Source organism: Bidens hawaiensis, unplaced genomic scaffold, assembly GCF_021521415.1.
Source record: "Bidens hawaiensis isolate Kalapana, Puna unplaced genomic scaffold, B.hawaiensis_p1.1 tig00015346_1, whole genome shotgun sequence".
Classification (NCBI taxonomy): Eukaryota; Viridiplantae; Streptophyta; class Magnoliopsida; order Asterales; family Asteraceae; genus Bidens; species Bidens hawaiensis.
The window spans coordinates 202,512-223,111 of record NW_027492370.1 but is presented as its reverse complement, the minus strand read 5'-3'; the positions used below and the strand labels follow the sequence as shown (position 1 = coordinate 223,111).

The 20,600-nt window shown below is 35.8% G+C and overlaps 2 protein-coding genes and 1 pseudogene across 3 annotated transcripts; 2 read left to right on the top strand and 1 right to left on the bottom strand.

The window, feature by feature from the left end:
- Positions 1-2,940: 2,940 nt before the first annotated feature.
- Positions 2,941-4,887, top strand: LOC143548980 (small ribosomal subunit protein uS7-like). Its single transcript, XM_077040005.1, has 4 exons — positions 2,941-3,090; positions 3,831-4,102; positions 4,183-4,386; positions 4,693-4,887. The coding sequence occupies exons 1-4, from the start codon at positions 3,001-3,003 to the stop codon at positions 4,745-4,747; spliced, it is 621 nt and encodes a 206-aa protein (XP_076896120.1). The 5' UTR covers positions 2,941-3,000; the 3' UTR covers positions 4,748-4,887.
- Positions 4,888-5,970: 1,083 nt separating this feature from the next.
- On the bottom strand, positions 5,971-9,856 carry LOC143548978 (tubulin alpha-5 chain-like; annotated as a pseudogene). The gene is made up of 4 exons (XR_013138051.1): positions 9,718-9,856; positions 8,946-9,192; positions 7,297-7,996; positions 5,971-6,362 (listed from the first exon to the last, which is right to left on the bottom strand). The product of XR_013138051.1 is annotated as a tubulin alpha-5 chain-like (transcript).
- A 7,398-nt stretch (positions 9,857-17,254) lies between these two features.
- On the top strand, positions 17,255-18,450 carry LOC143548961 (uncharacterized). The gene is made up of 3 exons (XM_077039992.1): positions 17,255-17,772; positions 17,819-18,054; positions 18,104-18,450. Exons 1-3 carry the CDS (start codon positions 17,255-17,257, stop codon positions 18,448-18,450), a joined length of 1,101 nt encoding a protein of 366 aa, XP_076896107.1.
- The last annotated feature ends 2,150 nt before the right edge of the window (positions 18,451-20,600 follow it).

The window sequence follows — 20,600 nt, the reverse complement described above, 5'->3', positions numbered from 1 at the left end:
AAACCTAAATTTCGGACCCAAGAACCAACCTGAATTACTTCGATTCAGGTTCGGGTTAGTATTTTCTTGGGTTTGAGTTTCTAGGGTCGGGTTAGTTTGGCTTCAGGTACGGGTTTTCTGAGGTTGGGTTTCATGTTACGGGTAAAGTGACAGCCCTACTTTCAATTATTATAAATAAGAATCACTACCTTCATTTCATGCAACTTTAAATCTTTTAATATTCTTTTAACTCAGAATAATCATTATTTGAACATGGTTTTAATGTTAGTATGTACTTTTCATTTTTTTTTCTGGCAATTACATTCATATGAAACAAACAAATTATTTTGTTATATTTAAATTTTCGATTTTTATGTTGCTTGATTATACAATTTTTAATTGTAAAATATAAACTTAATTAAAAATTTGTCTTACACAGAATATTAATAACAACAAATTTATCATGATATCTGTTTCAAATTGTAAAGATTCTAAGGATGATTATATCATCAAAATTCAGGTATATGGTTTTTGGGATAATCATGTTTTTTTGGATAAACATAAGCAGATGTTATCAAATAACATCATATTAATTGATTAAAAGCTATAATATTTTATGTGTATGAATATTTTTTATTAGTATCATGGATATATATATTATCATTTATCTAGAGTTGGTATGTACTTGAAGAACCTTTTTTTGTCACACGAACAACTATATATGGCTATATCAAAAGTTATAAGCAGGCCTATATGTTACTTTATTAAGAGTTACACTCAGACATGAACTAAAGATTTTGATTTTTGATAAACAATGTATACCTGCTAATACAATCACAAATGTAGTGTAAAGGAAGTTTTTACCTGTTTGTAACATATTTGTGTAATGAGTAAATTGTGGTTTTCGTCCCCTGTGATTTGTCCAAATATACGGTTTAGTCCAATAGTTTCAAATTTGTTATTTTTGTTCCTGTGATTTCATTTCACTTGCAATTAAACCCGAATTCATTAACCCCGTTAAGTCTGGTCGTTAAACCCATAGGCGTGCCCCTCACGTGAGGGGCAACTTTGTTCTTTTTCTCCCCAAATAAGCCCCAGATCTAATTTGATAAGCCTCTCACGTGAGGGGCACGTTTATGGGTTTAACGACCAGACTTATCGGGATTAATGTATTCAGGTTTAATTGCAAGTGAAATGAAAGCACAATGACAAAAATCGCAAATTTGAAACTGATGGATTAAAACCACATATTTGGACAAACCACATAGACGAATACCGCAGTTCACTCTTGTGTAATATTAGTCATGCAGTTTCTGTAAATTTAATTTAATTGTAATTGTATTGACAATATATGATCAATTTGTTAACTGTATTTTACTTAATAGTCAAAGTTTAAAATTTTCAATAGTTACCCTTGTAATACACAGGCCTCAAACTAGTATCATATAAAATATGAGAAATACCGCTATAAAAAAGTCAAAACTTGATACCGACGCTACCAAAGGTTACCGATACTGAAAACGTTCGTTCCTATTCACCATCACACTTAAAAAAAAGTCCCTAAAATGTCTTTTCTAAATAATGTTGTTAAGGTTTTGTCTATCATCATCATAAACTCCTTAATGTTCATGATCAATAAGTTTCTTCCTTAAACTTTGTAAGACTCACTTATTTTAAATCAATATTTACCATGTTTCGTATATACTGTCGAATTCATATGTATATCGATGTATCATTGGCCTCGCAGATATGCCCCGGGAGACAGTGTATATTGTCGATCTCCCATATAAACTTTTAGATCTTAATTTAATAATTTCTTTTGTAAATTTTTTTTATAAAATCATTTCTTAAATATAACTTTAAAGAAACAATGTTTAATAATCTAACTTAACTTTTTTTTAATGTACAAATTTTATTTTTTAAAAACATCACGTCTTTAAATAACACAAAATTTTCATGTATTTCGTGAGTCCATATTCAATTTAAATTTAGTACGAACTGATTATAGATGTCACTAGTGTAGTTTTACAATGTTGAAGAATATAGGTATTTTGTATTATAAATTAAGATGAATTAAGTCGAATATGGACTAACGAAACACTTTAAAATTTTGTATTAGTTAAAGACGTAGCCTTTTAAATTTAAAAACTCTATATTAAATATAAATTAAATTAGTTTAGAGTAGTAAACATTATTTTTTTAAAAAAATGAAGAAATGATTTTAAAAATGAAATTAGTTTATGAAATAAATGATTAATTTTTTTACGAAAACCCGATGGCATATATGCAAGGCCGGCAATATATACCGTCTTCCGATGGTATATATATAAGATCGACGATATATATCACGTGACAAGTAGCTACCGGTCTAAAATGAGTCTGACAAGTTTAAGTGAGGATCCGATGGTATTAGTCATTGACTTTTGAAGAATTTTATAATGGTTATGAATTAAACCTTGACCATTTTATTCATAATGGACATTTGGGTATTTTCTCCCAAAAAAAAATATATTTAACCTAAAATTAAGTTTTTATTATAAAAAAAATAGATAAATGAAAGACATTGTATTAATGTGTAAATACAAAGGAACATATACATCTATATATACTATGCGGTAGAGGAGAAACAGTAATGCCATAATGCGGTCACAATGATGGTACATAATGTTAGTATTTACAATCATTTATTACAGTTTTTCTTTTAATTGTTTTTTAGACTTTTTTTTACATAACAACCCCCAATAGTATTTCTAACACCGGGTCGGATCCAAAACCTGGTTTGTTTTTCCATCTCTATCGGCATTTGGCAGTTAGCACTTAGCTAATTTCTTTAAACCCTAAATTAAGTAGTTAGCGACCCCCATTTAGAGTGGACCTAGTTGGGCCTGTGAGTTAAGCCCAACACCCAAAAGGTCATTTGTATATTATATAAACAAAACTAGGGTTCCGTATCTCCCTATCGTTTTCGTCTTTACAACCAGAACTTAACCGGCTGCCTCACCACTGCATTCAACGTTGACAATGGAGGTTGCACCAGCTGTTATTGTTGAAGACGGGAAGCCTCGCAGTGACGTCTTGCTCTTTAACCGATGGTCATACGACGACGTTCAGGTTCATATAATTTTTTTAATTGATTTAGTTAAAACTATTGTTTTCTGTTAATGTATATAAGTTTCAGATATGTTTAACTAATTTGATCATTTTAGTGAATAATTATATATATGTTCTGTTACTATTGTATTTCAGATTGCATTTAGGTTGTAATTGAATGTTAGTGTTGAATTTTATAGCTTTAGATGTGAGAAGTTTATTTAGAAAAAAGTCTAATTTGCTTTGGTTCGATAATTAAAATATTAACTTGTTGGTCAGTGTTGTTGAAATTGCTAGAAATTGTAAAATTATATAGAAACTTTTCATATATATGTATATATATTGAAAAAGTTTATATATAAATTTGCTATTATTAAAATGATTTTGGTGAACTTGACTTATTTTGTCTGTCTTTCACTGGCTACTGATTTGTTGGTTTGATTAGTTGAAATTGAATCGGTTGCATCCCGATTATCGATTAATTGCAGATTGATCATGATGATCATGATTTATCAACACTGCTTTTGGTTTGTTCTGTTTGGGGATTTGTTTATTGTGTTCTAGATTTTTTTAAAATTTTATAAAAATAGAAGTGTTTTTTTTATGCATATTTGACTATCTAGTATAGGCAGATTGTTGTGGTAAAATAACAAATTAGTTTCAATTCAATGTTCCGTTTCGCGAGGCTGATCTGTTCAAGTTTTTTACTTTTTACGTGTATGGCTGTACTTATGTTTTGAGGATGTTGTTTTTGTTAACAGGTTTCTGATCTTTCTGTTGAAGATTACATTACCGCGACTGCTTCAAAGAACCCAATCTACATGCCTCACACGGCTGCAAGGTACCAAAGTAAGAGGTTCAGGAAGGCTCAATGTCCACTCGTTGAACGTTTGACAAACTCCCTCATGATGCACGGGCGAAACAATGGTAAGAAGTTGATGGCTGTTCGCATTGTCAAACACGCCATGGAAATCATCCATCTGTTGACTGATGCTAATCCCATTCAAATCATCGTTGATGCTGTCGTCAACAGGTACACAATTAATAATTATGTTATGGATCATATTATTTGGTTTATGAGGGATGTTGAGTTGTAATGTTGTTTTGTTTCAGTGGACCAAGAGAAGATGCTACTAGAATCGGTTCCGCTGGTGTTGTAAGGCGTCAGGCGGTTGATATCTCACCTTTAAGGCGTGTGAATCAGGCTATTTATCTTTTATCCACTGGTGCACGTGAAAGTTCTTTCAGAAATGTTAAGACCATTGCTGAGTGCCTTGCTGATGAGCTTATTAATGCTGCTAAGGGTTCTTCCAACAGGTACAAACAATTATGGCTACATTTACATGTTGAAGTTTGTTTATATGAAAATTGGGATCTGCAAGAAATCTTGGAAATTGAAAATACCCTACTGAAATAACTGTTATCAAACAAAAAAATGGGTTTTTTGTTTGGTTTGGTTCTAAAAACATCCCAAACTATTCACCTTTACTGGACATGGTTCTTGCTGGTTTGACCAATAAACACATTTGGTATCATTTTTTTATACTATTTTGCGGTTCTGCCAGTTTATAATAATTTGGTAACATTTGAATGTGTTTTGATGGTTTTATGTTATTGGTGCAGCTATGCCATTAAGAAGAAAGACGAGATTGAGAGAGTTGCAAAGGCCAATCGTTGAAGTCTGGTTATGGTTTTTGTTTTTGCTAGAGTTATTTTGGGACTGCATGATGAACGGTTAAGAGAATAAGCTTTTTTGTCATGGATATTGCTTTAGATTTTTTGTTTTGGGTACTTTTTTCTGGTGCATTTAGTTGGTTTTTTTTAATGCTATGTCAATCGGATGTTGTCAAAGAGATTTTGTTTTTAGTTTTGGTTTTTATCATTTGGAATGATGAAGATATTTGCTTTTAATTCACATTTAGTTTTTTTATGATTCTGCGTTTCACATTTTCTGTGCATATAAATTTATCTGTTTTAGCTTTACATGTTGCTAGAAAATCTAATTGCTATAAATAAAATTAAACTTGGTATTGCAAAATTTTAATAAACATTAACCCCCTCCCCCTCCCTCTTTCGGATGTTGCTTTTTGTCGAAAAAAGTTTGCTTTGTTTTAGTAGGATCAAATTAGGTGCTGAAAAATGATAAAACAACGAAAAACGATAACTTTGTTTTATGTAGGATCGGATGTTAATCAAAAGAGGGTGGCGACGCAAGTTGTTGCTCTCTTACTGCTTACCTGCCTCATTATTGTAATTGAATCATTTTATTTTCTGTTAATTGACTATCAATGCAAAAACGATAATAATAGTAAAAAACTGTCCGTGAAAAGGTTCAACGCGACCAGGTTAGAGTACGTCATGCCCCCTTACGATATCCGTTCGCTAACATCTTCAAGAAAGGACTTCATTGCAGTTATATTCTTACATAAAAAAGAAGTTGAAACGTCAAAAACCCAAATCAGGGTTAGAGACCAAGCACCTCAGATGCATCCTGTGTGGAGGGTGTCCGGATTAGGTGGCAGGACACCGACGTGAAGCCATGTTGTGAGCATGATGTCTGGCTGTGGAGTCTGGCTTTGCAGACTAGCTTTAGAAGAGATTGTGACGGAGAAGGTAAGAGAGAGAAGTGGTGATGTGTGGTGTCCGAGCGTTGCAAGTGTTCTTGGTGATGTTCATATGTCCGCCTTTAAAACGTCTAAAACCCAAATTAGGATGACCAAGTTTTGTAAAGTGATCATAATAGTTGACCTCAAAACATTTATATTTGAGAAAAGAATTGAGCATTATTAGTTCTATGGAGAGAATATATTAATATGAAAGTAGTCTATAGTTTATTAGACTCGATAATACAATGATCAAACAAATGTATAAGAATCATAATTTATCACTGATACAATGACTAAAAACATAATTAATAACTTTTAACATTTGCAATTTTTGAGACAACAATGAATCATATTTGTTAACATGTAACATAGTTTTAATCCTCTTCTTCTTCTTCACCTCCTTCCTCGGCTTCTTGCCCAACCTCCTCGTAGTCTTTCTCGAGAGCTGCAAGATCCTCCCGGGCTTCTGAGAACTCTCCTTCTTCCATTCCCTCACCCACATACCAATGCACAAAAGCTCGTTTCGCAAACATCAAGTCAAACTTATGGTCAATCCTATTGAATACCTCCGCCATTGCAGTGTTGTTGCTTATCATGCACACGGCACACGCTGTCTTTGCAAGATCGCCACCAGGCACCACTGTTGGAGGTTGGTAGTTAATTCCACATTTGAAACCCGTCGAACACCTGAAACACAAACAAATATAACCATGTTTTATATCTATTTTCCAACATTTCACAAAAAAATATGCAATGTTTTTTCATGATATTCCGCTTCTTGACATTTTTACAGTTTACAAACTCTTGACAAAAAGAGATGTAACTGCATAAAGCACGACTTTTTTAAAAGAGTAAATTGCGGTTTTCGTCCCCGTGCTTTGTCCAAATCTGCGGTTCTAGTCCAATAGTTTTAAATTTGCGATTTTCGTCCATGTGGTTTCATTTCACTTGCAATGAAACCCGACCTCACTAAACCCCGTTAAGTCTGGTCGGTAAACCCATAACGTGACCTTCACGTGAGCGGCAGTTTTGACCCTTTTTTCCCCCAAATACACCCAGCCTCTCACGTGAAGGTGCTCGTGAATTAAAACGGGGGTTTATTTGGGGAGAAAATTGACAAAACTGTTCCTTACGTGAGGGACACGTTGACGGGTTTAATGACTAGACCTAACGGGGTTAGTGGATCGGGTTTAATTGCAAGTGTACGAATATCACAAATTTGAAACTATTAGACTAAAATCGCAGATTTGGACAAAACACAGGGATGAAAAAAACAGTTTACTATTTTTAAAAAATGCGTAATGAGTTCACCACAAACCAATCAAAACAAGATGCATGTAAATCCCTGGTTAAAGGGGCTAAATCTTAGCCGACGCTTTTCTGAGCCAATTAAAATTTAACCCTCGTATTACATGCATTGTACTATTGGTTTATTTTGTCGACCTCAACGTACTTTTAAAGATTTTTGTGTCAGCTAAATTATAGGCTTCTTAGCCGGCTCCGCTTGTTTGTCTTCTTCGATTGGTTGATTTTGGATATACTTATTTTAAACTTTACAAAATTAAATGCATGCTTGTTAAATTTTGACTAGCCCATAAATAAACAACCAAAATTAACTTACCAGTCAACAAACTGAACCGTACGTTTGGTCTTGATGGAACCAACAGCAGTATTAACATCCTTAGGAACCACATCACCCCTATACATCAAACAACAAGCCATGTACTTCCCATGTCTCGGGTCACATTTAGCCATCATGTTAGACGGTTCAAACACCGCGGTCGTGATCTCCAACACCGAGTTCTACTCATGGTAAGCTCTAGCAGCCGAGATCACAGGCGAGTACGATGAAAGCATGAAATGTATACGAGGGTGTGGAATCAAGTTCGTTTGGAACTCGTTAATATCAATATTAATCGCGCCATCAAACCTTAAAGATGTCGTTAAAGACGATATTATTTGTGAGATTAAACGGTTTAGGTTCGTGTAAGTTGGCCTATCAATGTCTAATGCGCGTCTACAAATATCGTAGATTGCTTCGTTGTCAAGTAACGCGACCACATCAGTGTGTTCGAGTAGCGAGTGGGTTGATAACACGCTGTTATATGGTTCAACGACCGCAGTTGAAACTTGTGGTGATGGGAAGATGGAAAACCCGAGTTTTGGTTTTTTACCATACTCGATTGAAAGGCGTTCCATAAGCAATGAACCTAGGCCTGAACCGGTGCCACCACCAACCGCGTTGAAGACCATAAAGCCTTGTAAACCGGTGCAGTTATCGGCTAGCTTTCGGACTCGGTCAAGACATACATCAACAATTTCTTGCCCACTGCATAGAAGTTGTGTTTCATTAGAACATGTTCCATTTGGGTCAACAAAAGTCAAAACTGGTGATACGAGTCAACTACCTTATCCATAAAGCCACGTTTCCATGTAGTCAGTTAGGGTTGAATTAGTCATGCTTGAAAGTTGCTTTTTGTTAACTGTTCTTTCACGTTTCCATGTTTCCCATTTTTAGTTATTAGTCTTGCACGTTTTCCCATTTTCTAGGTTAGCATGCATTTTCAAGTTCTATAAATTGTACTAGCATTTTGTTTGAAATATGAAGAAAAATTTGCAGTAAAACTTATTCCATCTTCTTCTTGTTTTCTTTAGAGTTTAACCCACTTACGGGTATCCATCAACTGGTTTGTTGGAACTGCGTTGAAGAAAGTCATAGGATTATTTTTGACCAGTTTAAAACTGGGTTCTAACTGGTTTCAAAGTTTAGGTTTACAACCGACCTGTTTAGGCCGGTTTGTAACCAGTTTGTGCTAAATTGGTTTCAACGCCCGTGTTTGGTTTCCGGTTCCAGAACTTGTTCTTTTTATGCACCTCTGAATTTAGGGGTGTCAATTCCTGACATCATTCAAAATAGGACACGACACTATTTAACATGTCATATCTAGTTCATTTAATAAAAAGACGTTGTTTAAGTTGACATGTTTAACCTGTTTAATTAAAAGGATCCTTCAACCCGTTTAACTCATTAATTACAACTCACCAACTTTTTTTTAATGTGTTTACAACTTGATGACAACCCACCAACTTGTTTGAGTAATTTAGATAAATAGTTAAACATGTCATATTTTGGTTACACGACTTTAAGCATGTATAAGTTAAGGTTAGTGTATTTAACACTATTAAATATATGGGTCATGCTCGGTTTCATTAATTCAACCCGTACCACAATTGTCACCCCTAGTTCTCCCCTAGTTATGGTTCTTTTACCTGTGTAGTGTCCTCTAGCGAAATTGTTGGCGGTGTCTTCTTTGCCCGAAATGAGTTGTTCGGGATGGAAAAGTTGTCTATAGGTGCCACTCCGGACCTCATCGATGACGGTTGGTTCAAGATCAACAAATACGGCTCTTGGCACGTTCTTTCCCGAACTTGTTGAACTAAAGAATGTGTTAAACGAGTCGTCGCCTGTTGCTTGTGAACTATCATTGCAAACAAGTTTACAAGATGTAATTAGGATCTATAATGTTACAAGACATTTCAAACCATAAATTATAAAACTATGTATATTTAAGAAAGCACTCGATACAAAATGAAAGTTATTTTTTTCCAAAATAAAACAATTTTCTAATAACAAAAATGGTTGAAATATGATGTTTATTAATCTCTTCTAATATTAAAAAAAAAACAAAATTTGTTCATTTATAGAACCTATATAAATGCAAAATCACGTGAAGGTTATATTTCCTAAACTTATACATTTGTAGTAAATAATTAAAACTATATTAAAGATTAAAGAAACATATTAACAATTGTTAATTAGTGTAATGCCTTTTATGTTGATAACATTTAATTTTTTATGTACATAACATAAACTTTTTGACAAAAAAGATTTTTTTTTTTTTTGAAATTTGAATTACCGGAAAACAAATTAAACAATTTTTTTCTCGTAATGATTTTAAATGATCGTTAGAGCCCAAAGGATGGTACCGAGGTTACAGCATCTACTGCCCTATGATGGAACCACCTATTTAACATACCCAACAATGAAGCCATCGGGTTGAATGCCATGTTCGAGACAATAAAGCTCCCAACAAGAATTCCCGACTTGGATTCCTGCTTGACCGATATGAATGCTTACAATTTCTCTCATACTCTACTTGGATCTTACAATCTATCAAAGAATTTTTAACCGGAGGTCTGAAGAAGAAAATGAAGAAAAAAAAATGTTGTGTGAATAAAAGAACAAATTTTGTTTGGATAAGAGGTTATTGCGGAATGCCTCTAATTAGCTATAGGCAAAGGTTTCTAATTTTGCATGCTCACTTTTTATGATTATTTTTAAATGATTAATTATGGTTGTGTTATATAGAAAAATGAAAAAAATAAATAAACATAACGTGTTTTATGATATACGAAAATCATGTAACTAGTCAAAAATTTAACATGTGATAAGGAAATCACCATTATAGTTAAGTTTTAGTGACGTATAGCTCGTCGCTTCACGAAAATACTAATTAAAAATTTCATTGAATAGAGAGCATTTTGTAATATATAGTGTTTCATTGTATATCATCAATATTTAACTCATGTAGTTTTAATCATACCCAAATTATCCTCGTACAGGAATTGTAATTTTCACGTATAAGCAAATTAGTATTCCTATTTAAATGATAAGTTTTAAATGTCGATAAACTATATTAACAAGTAATAACTCATCAAAACACATATAAAGAGGTTATTATTTAATATATATTCTTGATTCTAGTTGGTTAGTAACAACTAGATAAGTGCTCGTGCAACGTTGTAATCTATCAAAAGATCATGGCACTTCATAACCATGCATTTTCACGACACCCTTTAAGAAGTGACTAGCCACAAGACTAGTTTGTCTTTTTTAAAAACAACAATCCAAGTTTTACATTGCCCACTTACAATGATTTAAACCCAAATGCTATTAACCAGAGAATGTTGAACATAGCTTACGTACACTAATAGAACCCACAACGGGCGTCAACCCCTAAAGTATACATGTGGCATTGTAGAGTAAAAGCATCTACAACAAGGGAGTTTACTCCTTGTCTAAATCTACCTGGCAACACGAAAAATAAGCATATAACCAACTCAATCATTGCAGGCCTTAAATTAATGGATCAAGTCCTTGACTTCATCGTTGCAAAGGACTTCACATTTGGCCTCGTTTTCTTTCTCCTTCCTCACATACACATATACACACAATATATATAGTTTTCATATTATTTAACTGTTTAATTAGGTTTATGAAGGTTTGTTGTTAGGGATAAGAAGTGGGTTTTGAGAAAAAATTAGAATCAGATGTGACAATAATATTTCCGTTTGTATGAGTTTGTTGTTGTAGATGCTTCAAATCTCTTGAAATGAACGGCCATAGACTACTCACACAATTCACGCATTAATACATTGATGCACATATACAAGTTTTCTAAGTGGGAGATTATGTGAAAAAATCAGAATCTAGATACATATATACACTTTTTCTTAATAGGGGAATATGTGAAAAGTTTAAAATCTAACGTAACAATTATTTAACGATTTGTGAAGGTCCAACATTGTCTGTGTTACTGTGTAGCCTATTTGTGAAGGTCAAACTTGTGAAGGTCCAATTATTACCTAGTTAATCATAGAATTTTACTATGTAACCTCTTTTATCTTGTAACATTTTTGATAAATTCTCTCCTTATGTCAGATGTGTAAATTCCTAAAACATGAACATTATACCATTACCACAACAACCACTAAACACTTATACCTTAATTTATTTCATTTCAACAAGTCAACCATCCTTTTAGATAAAAGGAATTGGTCTTATATGATATCCATAACGATTTAACCAATATTTGTTTTAAATTGAAGTAATTAAAAGTTTAAACTCATATATGTAACAAAAAGATTAAAGCGTCAATTAAACTCTAAAAACCATCAATTATATGAAGATAAGATAATGTAGGTGAGAGAAAAAAGTTCCATAGCTTCAAACTAATTCAGAAAGATTCATAAATCATCTATCTGATTAACAAGTTCGATACCGTTGCTATATGCTCCTGTCTGAACCGAATAGAGATAGAAACTCAAATATTCAATTATTTGAGAGCAAATTCACACACAAAAACAAATAATAATACCAAAAATAAATGTCCGGTACAAATTGAGAGAAAACTGATGGTAATAATACAGGTGATCTCCTCAAAGCGTTAGATCCAAATTAGAAAGCTGATCGACGAAGATTAACAATCTAATTGTGAAGAAAACAGGTTTGGTATCAGCCTCGGAACTAAGCACGATATGAAATCCTTAAAAGCATTCATACGGCTACTCTTTAGAGGCGTTTATTCAATAGATGAATTTGACATTAAAACAATTGGAGTTTGAGATTATGATGAATGGAGATAGTGTTTGAATGTGCTGTGCAATGCAAGAGAGAGATCATGACTGCTTGAAATATAAGTCGATGATGATGATGATATGTTGTAAATTTAGGGTTGAGATTTATGCAGAAGCTTCCGTTTACTGGGCCTAAAAAGGCCCACTGTAAAATGGCGCATGACAAACTAATTTATCTAGACTTTAATCTGTTTTAGGGGGTGTTTGGCCTGGCTTATATTTTTTGTGTTTATGCTTGTATCTTTTTGGAGCTTATAGTTTATTTTATATTATTTGATAAACATTTTTAAATGTTTGGATTAGCTTATATTCTACAAGTTGATTATACATCTTAATAAGTTGTTAAATCCAACATTTTTAATTTGTTATAGTAGTAAGTTACTTCAATATTATTAATCCATCACCATTTAAAGACAAATGAGTAATTTACCCCTTTAAACAAATAAGCTTCTTCAAATAAGCTAAATAACCATCTTCAAATAAACTTCTACAAATTAGCTTATATAAGCTTATAAGCCTAAGCTAAAAAAGCTAAACCAAACACCAAATGAAGCTTATTTTATTTAAAAAAAACTAAAAAAGCTATAAGCTTTGGTAAAAAAGCTAGGCCAAACATCCCCTTAATATATATAGTGAAAGAAAATGTCTCTTCACTAGTAAATGGTGTTTTTCAAGATTGTCTATTTGAATCCTTAGTTCATTTGGATTTTTATTCCATCGTGTGATACATCATAAAGTTATGCTTTTGTGGAGGCATAACGTCTGTCAATTAGCAGCCGGCGGTAGAGATGTTCAAAACGGTTTGGGACTAGGAACCGGAACCGGTTCCTAACCGGTTCCTATATTCAAAACCCCCTTTGAAACCGGTTCTAGGCTCGAACCGGTTAGGGAACCGAACCGGTTCTCCCACCCTCGGACCCCTAACCTATGGAACCGGTTCTTACCGGTTCCTAAACCGGTTCCTGCACTGTAACCGGTTAACCGGTTCCAACCGGTTACAGTGTAAAATTTTATTTTTTTTTTCGTTTTTCGTTTGCGATTTGGATTCTAAACTACGATTCGTATTTGTATAGCATGAAAAATAAACAAAACAATTAACATAAAATTCATTTTATTTACTTTAAGAAGTTCAAAAAAAAAGGTTACATGTTTTAAAATCTTCAAAAACAAACTAACAAAACATTAAACTTATAAATATAAAGTTGTGACATATTGTTTCTAGAAAAGCCTTCTTATTCGTCGTAATTATTGAGCGGCGACTTCTTCTTCGGAATTACTTGTAGAAATGCCTTCTTGTTCGTCGTGCACTCGAACATCAAGTGGTGTTTCATCTTCGAGAGTGGTTAAGTGTTGAATACGATCGATTGAGTCCAAGTGATCCTTTAAGCAAATGCACATCTCCACCGACTCCGAATTTAGTCTTGTTCTTCTCACCGATATTACCCTGCCACTAAGAGAAAAAGCGGATTCCGAAGCTACCGTAGAAGCTTGGACGGTTAGTAAATCCCGGGCCATGGTGGCAAGAATCGGAAACTCGGTTTCCTTTACCTTCCACCAAGACAAAACATCAAAAGTGCCATATTCCTCTTCGGATAAACCGGTAGAGTAATCATTTGCACTATACCTTCCTAGTTCGCTTGAAGGGGTGTTACCCCTTTGTTTTTTAGCCGTTACGTTGCGAACGGTGTTCATAAGGCTAATCATGGGATCTCGTACTCTAGTAGCACTTGAACTTGATGAAGACCCCCCCGGCATAGGCATGTGTATGTTTGACCCATATTTATTTAAATAAAAGTCATACATAAATTTAAAATTCAAGTTAAAATAATTTTTTGCCTCTGTTGAAAAGTTTGGGTCAATTTCATGCATATCTAAGGCTGAAAAAATTTCGTCTATCACACATTCAACCCCCGTAACATTTAACATTGGGTTTAAAGCGGCGGCACAAGTAAAAACCGGTGGCAATTCAAGAAAGTATTTTTTTAATTTAAACTTCATTGGTAATATGATGTTTGAAAACATTGGACTTTTATTTTCAAATTCTTTAAGATTGTTAACCATTAAAAATAACTCCGAAAGAACCAAGGGACTTGTCGGATAATACGTTCCCGATAGTTTCGTAGTTGATGTTTTAAAAACTTCAAGAAAAGTCGATAAGTCATTGATAATTTCCCATTTCTCATTTGAAAAGGGGATTGCCAAATCATTCTCGACAAGACTAGAATGAAACATTTGTAAAGTTTCTCTTTGTTCCAAAGCACTTTGAAACATTATGCAAGTGGAATTCCATCGATGAGGTACATCCCAATTAGCTCCCAAAGCTTTTCTTCCCGTATCTTTACAAAATTTTCTATAATCCATTTGTCTTTTTTTACTTTTCTTAAAAACTTCATGTATCATTAGTCTAAAATCGTTTATAACCGATGTAACCTCATCCGAAGCAAGTCCGTCTTGCACGATTAAATTAATGATATGTGCAACACACATTGAGTGAAAAATACACCATTGCAAATCGGCGTATATTTTAATTTTAATTTATCAACCGCCGATGTATTATTCGACGCGTTATCAAATGCCATTGAAAATATTTTATTTTCTAGTTTATAAGTTTTTATAACATAATCTAAAATTTCAAACAAATTATCTCCCGTATGTGGATACTCAAAAAGTTCGAAAGCAATGGTGCGTTTCATCATTTCCCACGATGACGGGTCTACCCAATGAGCGGTGACACAAAGATAAGATTCGGGTAGACCATGTGGAGCCGACCAAACATCACTAGTTAAGTTTATTCCCGTATTTATATTTTCAAAATATGCAATTAGTACCTCTTTGGCCTTCTTCCACAATTTTAAACAATAACGTTTAAGAGTATGACGACTTACGTGAGTGTATTGTGGTTGAAGCGTATCTCGAATCATGGCGGTTAAGCGAGGGTTGTCGAAGTGGCTAAACGGCAAAGCTTCTTGAATCACAAACTTCGCCATACGATCTTGAACTCGATCAATTTGGTATGTAAATATTCCGCCTTCACTATCCATTTGCGTTTGTTGCGAATCGACGTTCTTTTTCAACGCCTTGCAATACGGTTTTTCGATGTGTTTCTTCAAATTTGAATTCGAAAGTGGGTTTAAATAAACCCCACAAAACTTGCACCGAGCCTTCAATGAATGGTCACTCAATTCAACCAAATCCCAATTGCACCAAATCTCTTGATTACGATTATGAGGTACAATACGAACGAAACTTGGTTCGGCGTTGGAACCTTGACCAACCGATGATTGTGAGGCAGCCATAACAACAAATATGAATATAGAAGAAGAGAAAACAAGATATTAGAGAACTCAAAACGTTGTAATAGCGTTTTTTTGTATTTTTTTGAGTTCGGGTTTGCGTTTTGAGTGTTGTGATGAACCCATGACACCAAATACCTATTTATACTAGTAGTGGGGTGCTTGGGGGAGCCAAAAAACGGCTATTTTTGACCCCAACGGTCAAAAAACGGCCAAAAAACGGCTATATCGATCCAACGGCTAGAACCGGTTCCTAACCGGTTCCGGTTCCTACCCGCCCCCACTCAGAAATGCAAGAACCGGTCACGGATCATCGGGTTGAATCAGATAGGGTCCGGTTCCTACAAAAATCGGGTAGGAACCGGTTCGGGTCCGGTTCGGTTCCACCGGTTCCGGTTCCGGAACCGGTTTTTTTGATCATCTCTAGCTGGCGGTCTGTTTTCTGGGGGAACGATCACGCCAAAAAATTTAAAGTCAACATGAGTCTGATTAAGACAACTTAGTATTACTATAGTGGAGCAACGGGGCTCTCCAATTTAAAAAGTTTGATGGCTTAAAGACAAAAAAGTTAGAATACTAAAAAGATAAATGGATATATATTTTTTGAGAGAGATTTGCACATGCACATTTTCTATATGACCTATTATGCTTTAATATTTTAATTATTTTAGCTAAAAAGAATATAAATATATATAATTATTTAAATGATTTTATAAATAAATCAATGATAATACTTTCTTCTTTACAATTCATCCACCACCACCACTGCTCAACAACCAGCAACCACCACCGGCAAACCTCTCTCTCCCTACACCACCACCACCACTATCACCACCGCAACACCACCGAATGACAACACCATCAGACACGACCACCACCATACTCAGCCAACACTTACACTTACCACAAAACCTTAATTTCCTAAATCGACCACCAGCCATTGTCGCATCAAGGACCCCAAATAAAGATTCCGGCCACTAGAAACAACCACATCATCAAGGAACCACAACCACCACAAGACCACAGCCACCGTAACTCACGAGCCAACACCTACATATATGAAATTAGGAAATACGTGTTAGTGTAATCTTGCGTAAGTGCGTGGACCTAGTTGTCGTACCTACAAACCTAGGGGGTTTTTGAGTTAGTTTTTCTCATATTATTGTCTAGCAAGTAATTGTATGGTTATAAATAGGGTTTATTTGTAATCAAGTATTCACAACTTATTAATCAATACAATAAAGGTTTAGACTTGAATCTTATTGTCTTCAATTGGTATCAGAGCTACGGTTGAGGTTCAATAATCACCGGGAGGATTACCGATCAACGAAGGTCCGACAAGTAAGGACGGTGAAAACCGCAAGAGCTTGCGACAGCTGCGATAGAAGAACAAGATTCCGGCAACCAAGGTTTAACTGGCGTCGAGCTATTATTGCGATTCGCGTCGATCTCCGGTGAACACAAAATATTCGGTAGGTTTCAAGAAACCTGTTTCGGTATCTTGAACGTGAAGCCGGTTGTGAGAAACCCCGGTTACGGCGAAAGTAGTTTCGTTTGTCGGCGAAAGAAAAAAACGTAACAGGGAAGTTTTATTTTCAATATGTGGATCTTATATTTAGTCATAAAAGTCAAAAACATTACGATCTGGGTTGTTTTCCTTGTCTAGCAATTTCATAGTTGAAATTTGCTTGGGTTTAGTGAAACTATAAAGAGACACGAAAGTCAGAAAAGAAATGTTAAGTTTCTTGAAGCAATAAAAGGAAAAGGTATTTTTTGCTTGGATTTGGTGAAACTATAAAGAGGCAAGAACAGTAATACTTTATTATTGAAATTTTGAAATAATTCAAAAGTACCAACCCACAAGAAAAGATGGGTGATCAACAAAATAATCAAGTCGGAGGGTCAAGTAATCAAGTCGGTTTTCTCAAAGAACCGAGTTTTTTCTCGATTCGGTTTCCGATTCTTACGACCACTAATTATACGATTTGGACGGTAAAAATCAAGGCCATCTTCAAGGTTCAAGGGTTGTTGGAGGCTATCAAACCAAGAATGGGAACGGTGGTTGACTCGAAGATAGAGGGGTTGGCGATTGTGTACCTTTATCAAGGCATGCCGGAGGCTTTGGTGATGCAAGTGGCTCACCTTTCCACAGCTAAAGATATATGGGATGCACTTAAGACTCGTTTCGTTGGGGTTGATAGAGTTCGAGAAGCACGTATTGAGTCTCTTCAACATGAGTTCGATGCACTCAAGATAAAAGAAATGGACACGATTGATGACTTCTCGACCAAGATAAGCCAAATAGCTTCCAAAGCAAGCAATCTTGGAGAACCGTTTGAAGAGAAGACCCTTGTGAGAAAGCTTTTGAAGTCCATTCCGAGAAAGAGGTATATAGCGATTGTTGCTACTATTGAACAGTTTGCCGATATAAAGACCGACGTTTCATGAAGCCGTTGGACGCCTAAAAGCGTTTGAGGAACGATCTGGAGATGAAGACAAACTCGTTTCCGGTAAGCAAGAACAACTCCTATATACATATGAAGAATGGAAAGCTAAAAGCAATCAAGAAAGGCGTCATGGGAAAGGCAAGATGGGAACCGAATCAAGTCAAAAGAACAAGGGAAAGGGTAAGGGTAAGGTTGTGGATCGGGAAAAGAAAGAACCCCCAGGTGAAGAAGGATCGGTCAAAGATTAAATGTTATTGGTGTGATGAACTAGGTCACTTTGCCACGTCATGTCCTAACCGAAACAAAGAGACGAACGATCAAAGTAACCTCGCTCAAGATGGCGGAACGGTTCTAAACATGATGACGGTAGCTCGGAGTAAGGAAGATGTCGTTTTTCTAAAAGAAGACCGGGTTGATCCGAAGCAATATGCTTCAACCCCATGTGATAAAAACACATGGATTCTTGATAACGGGGCGAGTAACCACATGACGGGAAATCCGGAATGGTTTTCCAACATCGATCGTAACAAGACCGGTAAAGTAAGTTTCGGTGATGGTTCGTGTGTCGAAATCGAAGGTCGGGGCACAATAGTAGTAGAAGGTCAAAGGGGAGAATAACAAGCCTTGAGTGACGTTTATTTTATTCCATCTCTCAAAAATAATATTATAAGTCTCGAGCAATTAGACGAAGGAGGATGCAAGATCGGGATCCAAGACGGTATCTTATGGATATTCGAACAAGATGGAAGACTTCTAATCAAGGTACCGCGTTCCTTTAACCAGGTTTATAAAATTAATTTAAAGTTTGTTTATCCGGTTTGCTTACAAGTCAATTTGCATAATGTTGCATGGATATGGCCTGCTCGATTGGGGCATTTAAATTTTGATGCCCTTAGGGGTCTCGCGAAACTCGCGGATGGAGTGCCAAGAATCAAACACCCGATGCAAATTTTTGATGCATGTATGCTTGGCAAACAGACAAGATCGGATATCTCGAAAGAATCTAATTATCGTGCAAAGGTACGGAAGAGGAGAAGATACAATATTCGGCCTTGATGTTCAAAGGTGAAGCACTGGAGTGGTGGAACACATTGATCATGAGTCGAGGAAGGGAGGTAATGTATGGTTTGACGTGGAATGAGTTCAAGGAGTTATTGATGTCCAAGTTCTATCCGATGCACGAGACAGATCAAATTCAAACTAAGTTCTTAGCTCATAAGGTTGTCAGAACAAACCTTCGTGAGTATAACACGAAATTTCACGAGTATTGCCGATTAGTTCCCCAGCTGGTTACCCCCAAGTCCAACAAAGTTACACGTTATATATGAGGACTACCTCGTGAAATTCGTGATATGGTGAGATCGCACTTGCCACAAACCGCTAACTACGCGATGGAGTTGGCTGGGTAATTGATGGGCGGAATGATCCGCAGCAAGGAGGAAGATAGAAAGGTTGTACCGACACATGACTCAAGAAAGAGTGGAGATACCCATTTCAAGGGTAAAGATCAACGAAGGTCTAGCTCCAATCTCGGCATCCTTCAATGTAAAATTTGCAAGAAATATCATAGAGGTAGATGCAACCTTGCTTCACGAGTCTGTGAATCATGTAACCGAACCGGCCACGCTACGGCCGACTGTTGGAAGAAGAAGATGACCTGCTACAATTATAAGGAGATGGGGCATCTTAGCTTCGAGTGTCCCAAAAATAAGCCCGCGACGGGTGGTGCGGGAGGTAGCGGTCAAAAGAATGAGCCTAAGAAGGGCAATGCAAGGGTCTTCGTCCTAGACACAAAGAAAGCGGCCGACATGCCAGAAACTATCACCGGTACGTTCCTTGTTAACAACGCATATGCTAGAGTCTTGTTTGATTCAGGTGCCAACTTAAGTTTTATAGATTATAAGTTTTGTAGTCTATTAAACGAACCTTTAATCAAACTCAATAAAACTCTAAGCGTCGAGACCGCAAACGGCGAAATTGTTAAAATTACCGAAGTTTTAGAAAACGGAAAAATCTTATTAGCCGGTTATGTTTTGCCTATTTCATTGTTAGCCATGACTCTTGCTGGTTTTGATGTTGTATTGGGTATGGATTGGTTATCCGACAACCATGCTCGTATCCTTTGCAATAGCAAGACCGTTGAACTTCAAGCCCCTGATAAACGAACTATTCAAATTGAAGGGGATAAAGACGCGGGCCGAGTTACCCTAATCTCCATGATAAGGGCTAACAAATGTTTAAATCAAGTATGCTTATCATTCATGGCCTACGAAACCGAAGAATTAAAGCCCAAAGAACTTAAAGACGTTCCCATTGTTTCCAAATATGCCGATGTATTTCCCGACGAACTCCTCGGCATTCCTCCCGATCGAGAAGTAGAGTTTATGATCAATCTCATTCCTGGTACTGCTCCGATCGCCAAGGTTCTGTATCGCCTCGCGCCAACCGAGATGAAGGAATTGAAGAAACAATTGGACGAACTTCTGGAGAAAGGATTTATACGACCAAGTTCATCACCGTGGGGAGCGCCGATACTATTCGTCAAGAAAAAAGATGGATCCATGCGTATGTGCATCGACTACCGAGCTCTCAACAAATTTACAATCAAGAATCGATATCCACTTCCCCGAATTGATGACCTTTTCGATCAACTTCAAGGTGCTAGCTTCTTTTCAAAAATCGATCTTCGTTCCGGCTTTCACCAACTTAAAGTTTAATCCGAAGATATTCTGAAAACAGCCTTTCGAACAAGGTATGACCATTATGAG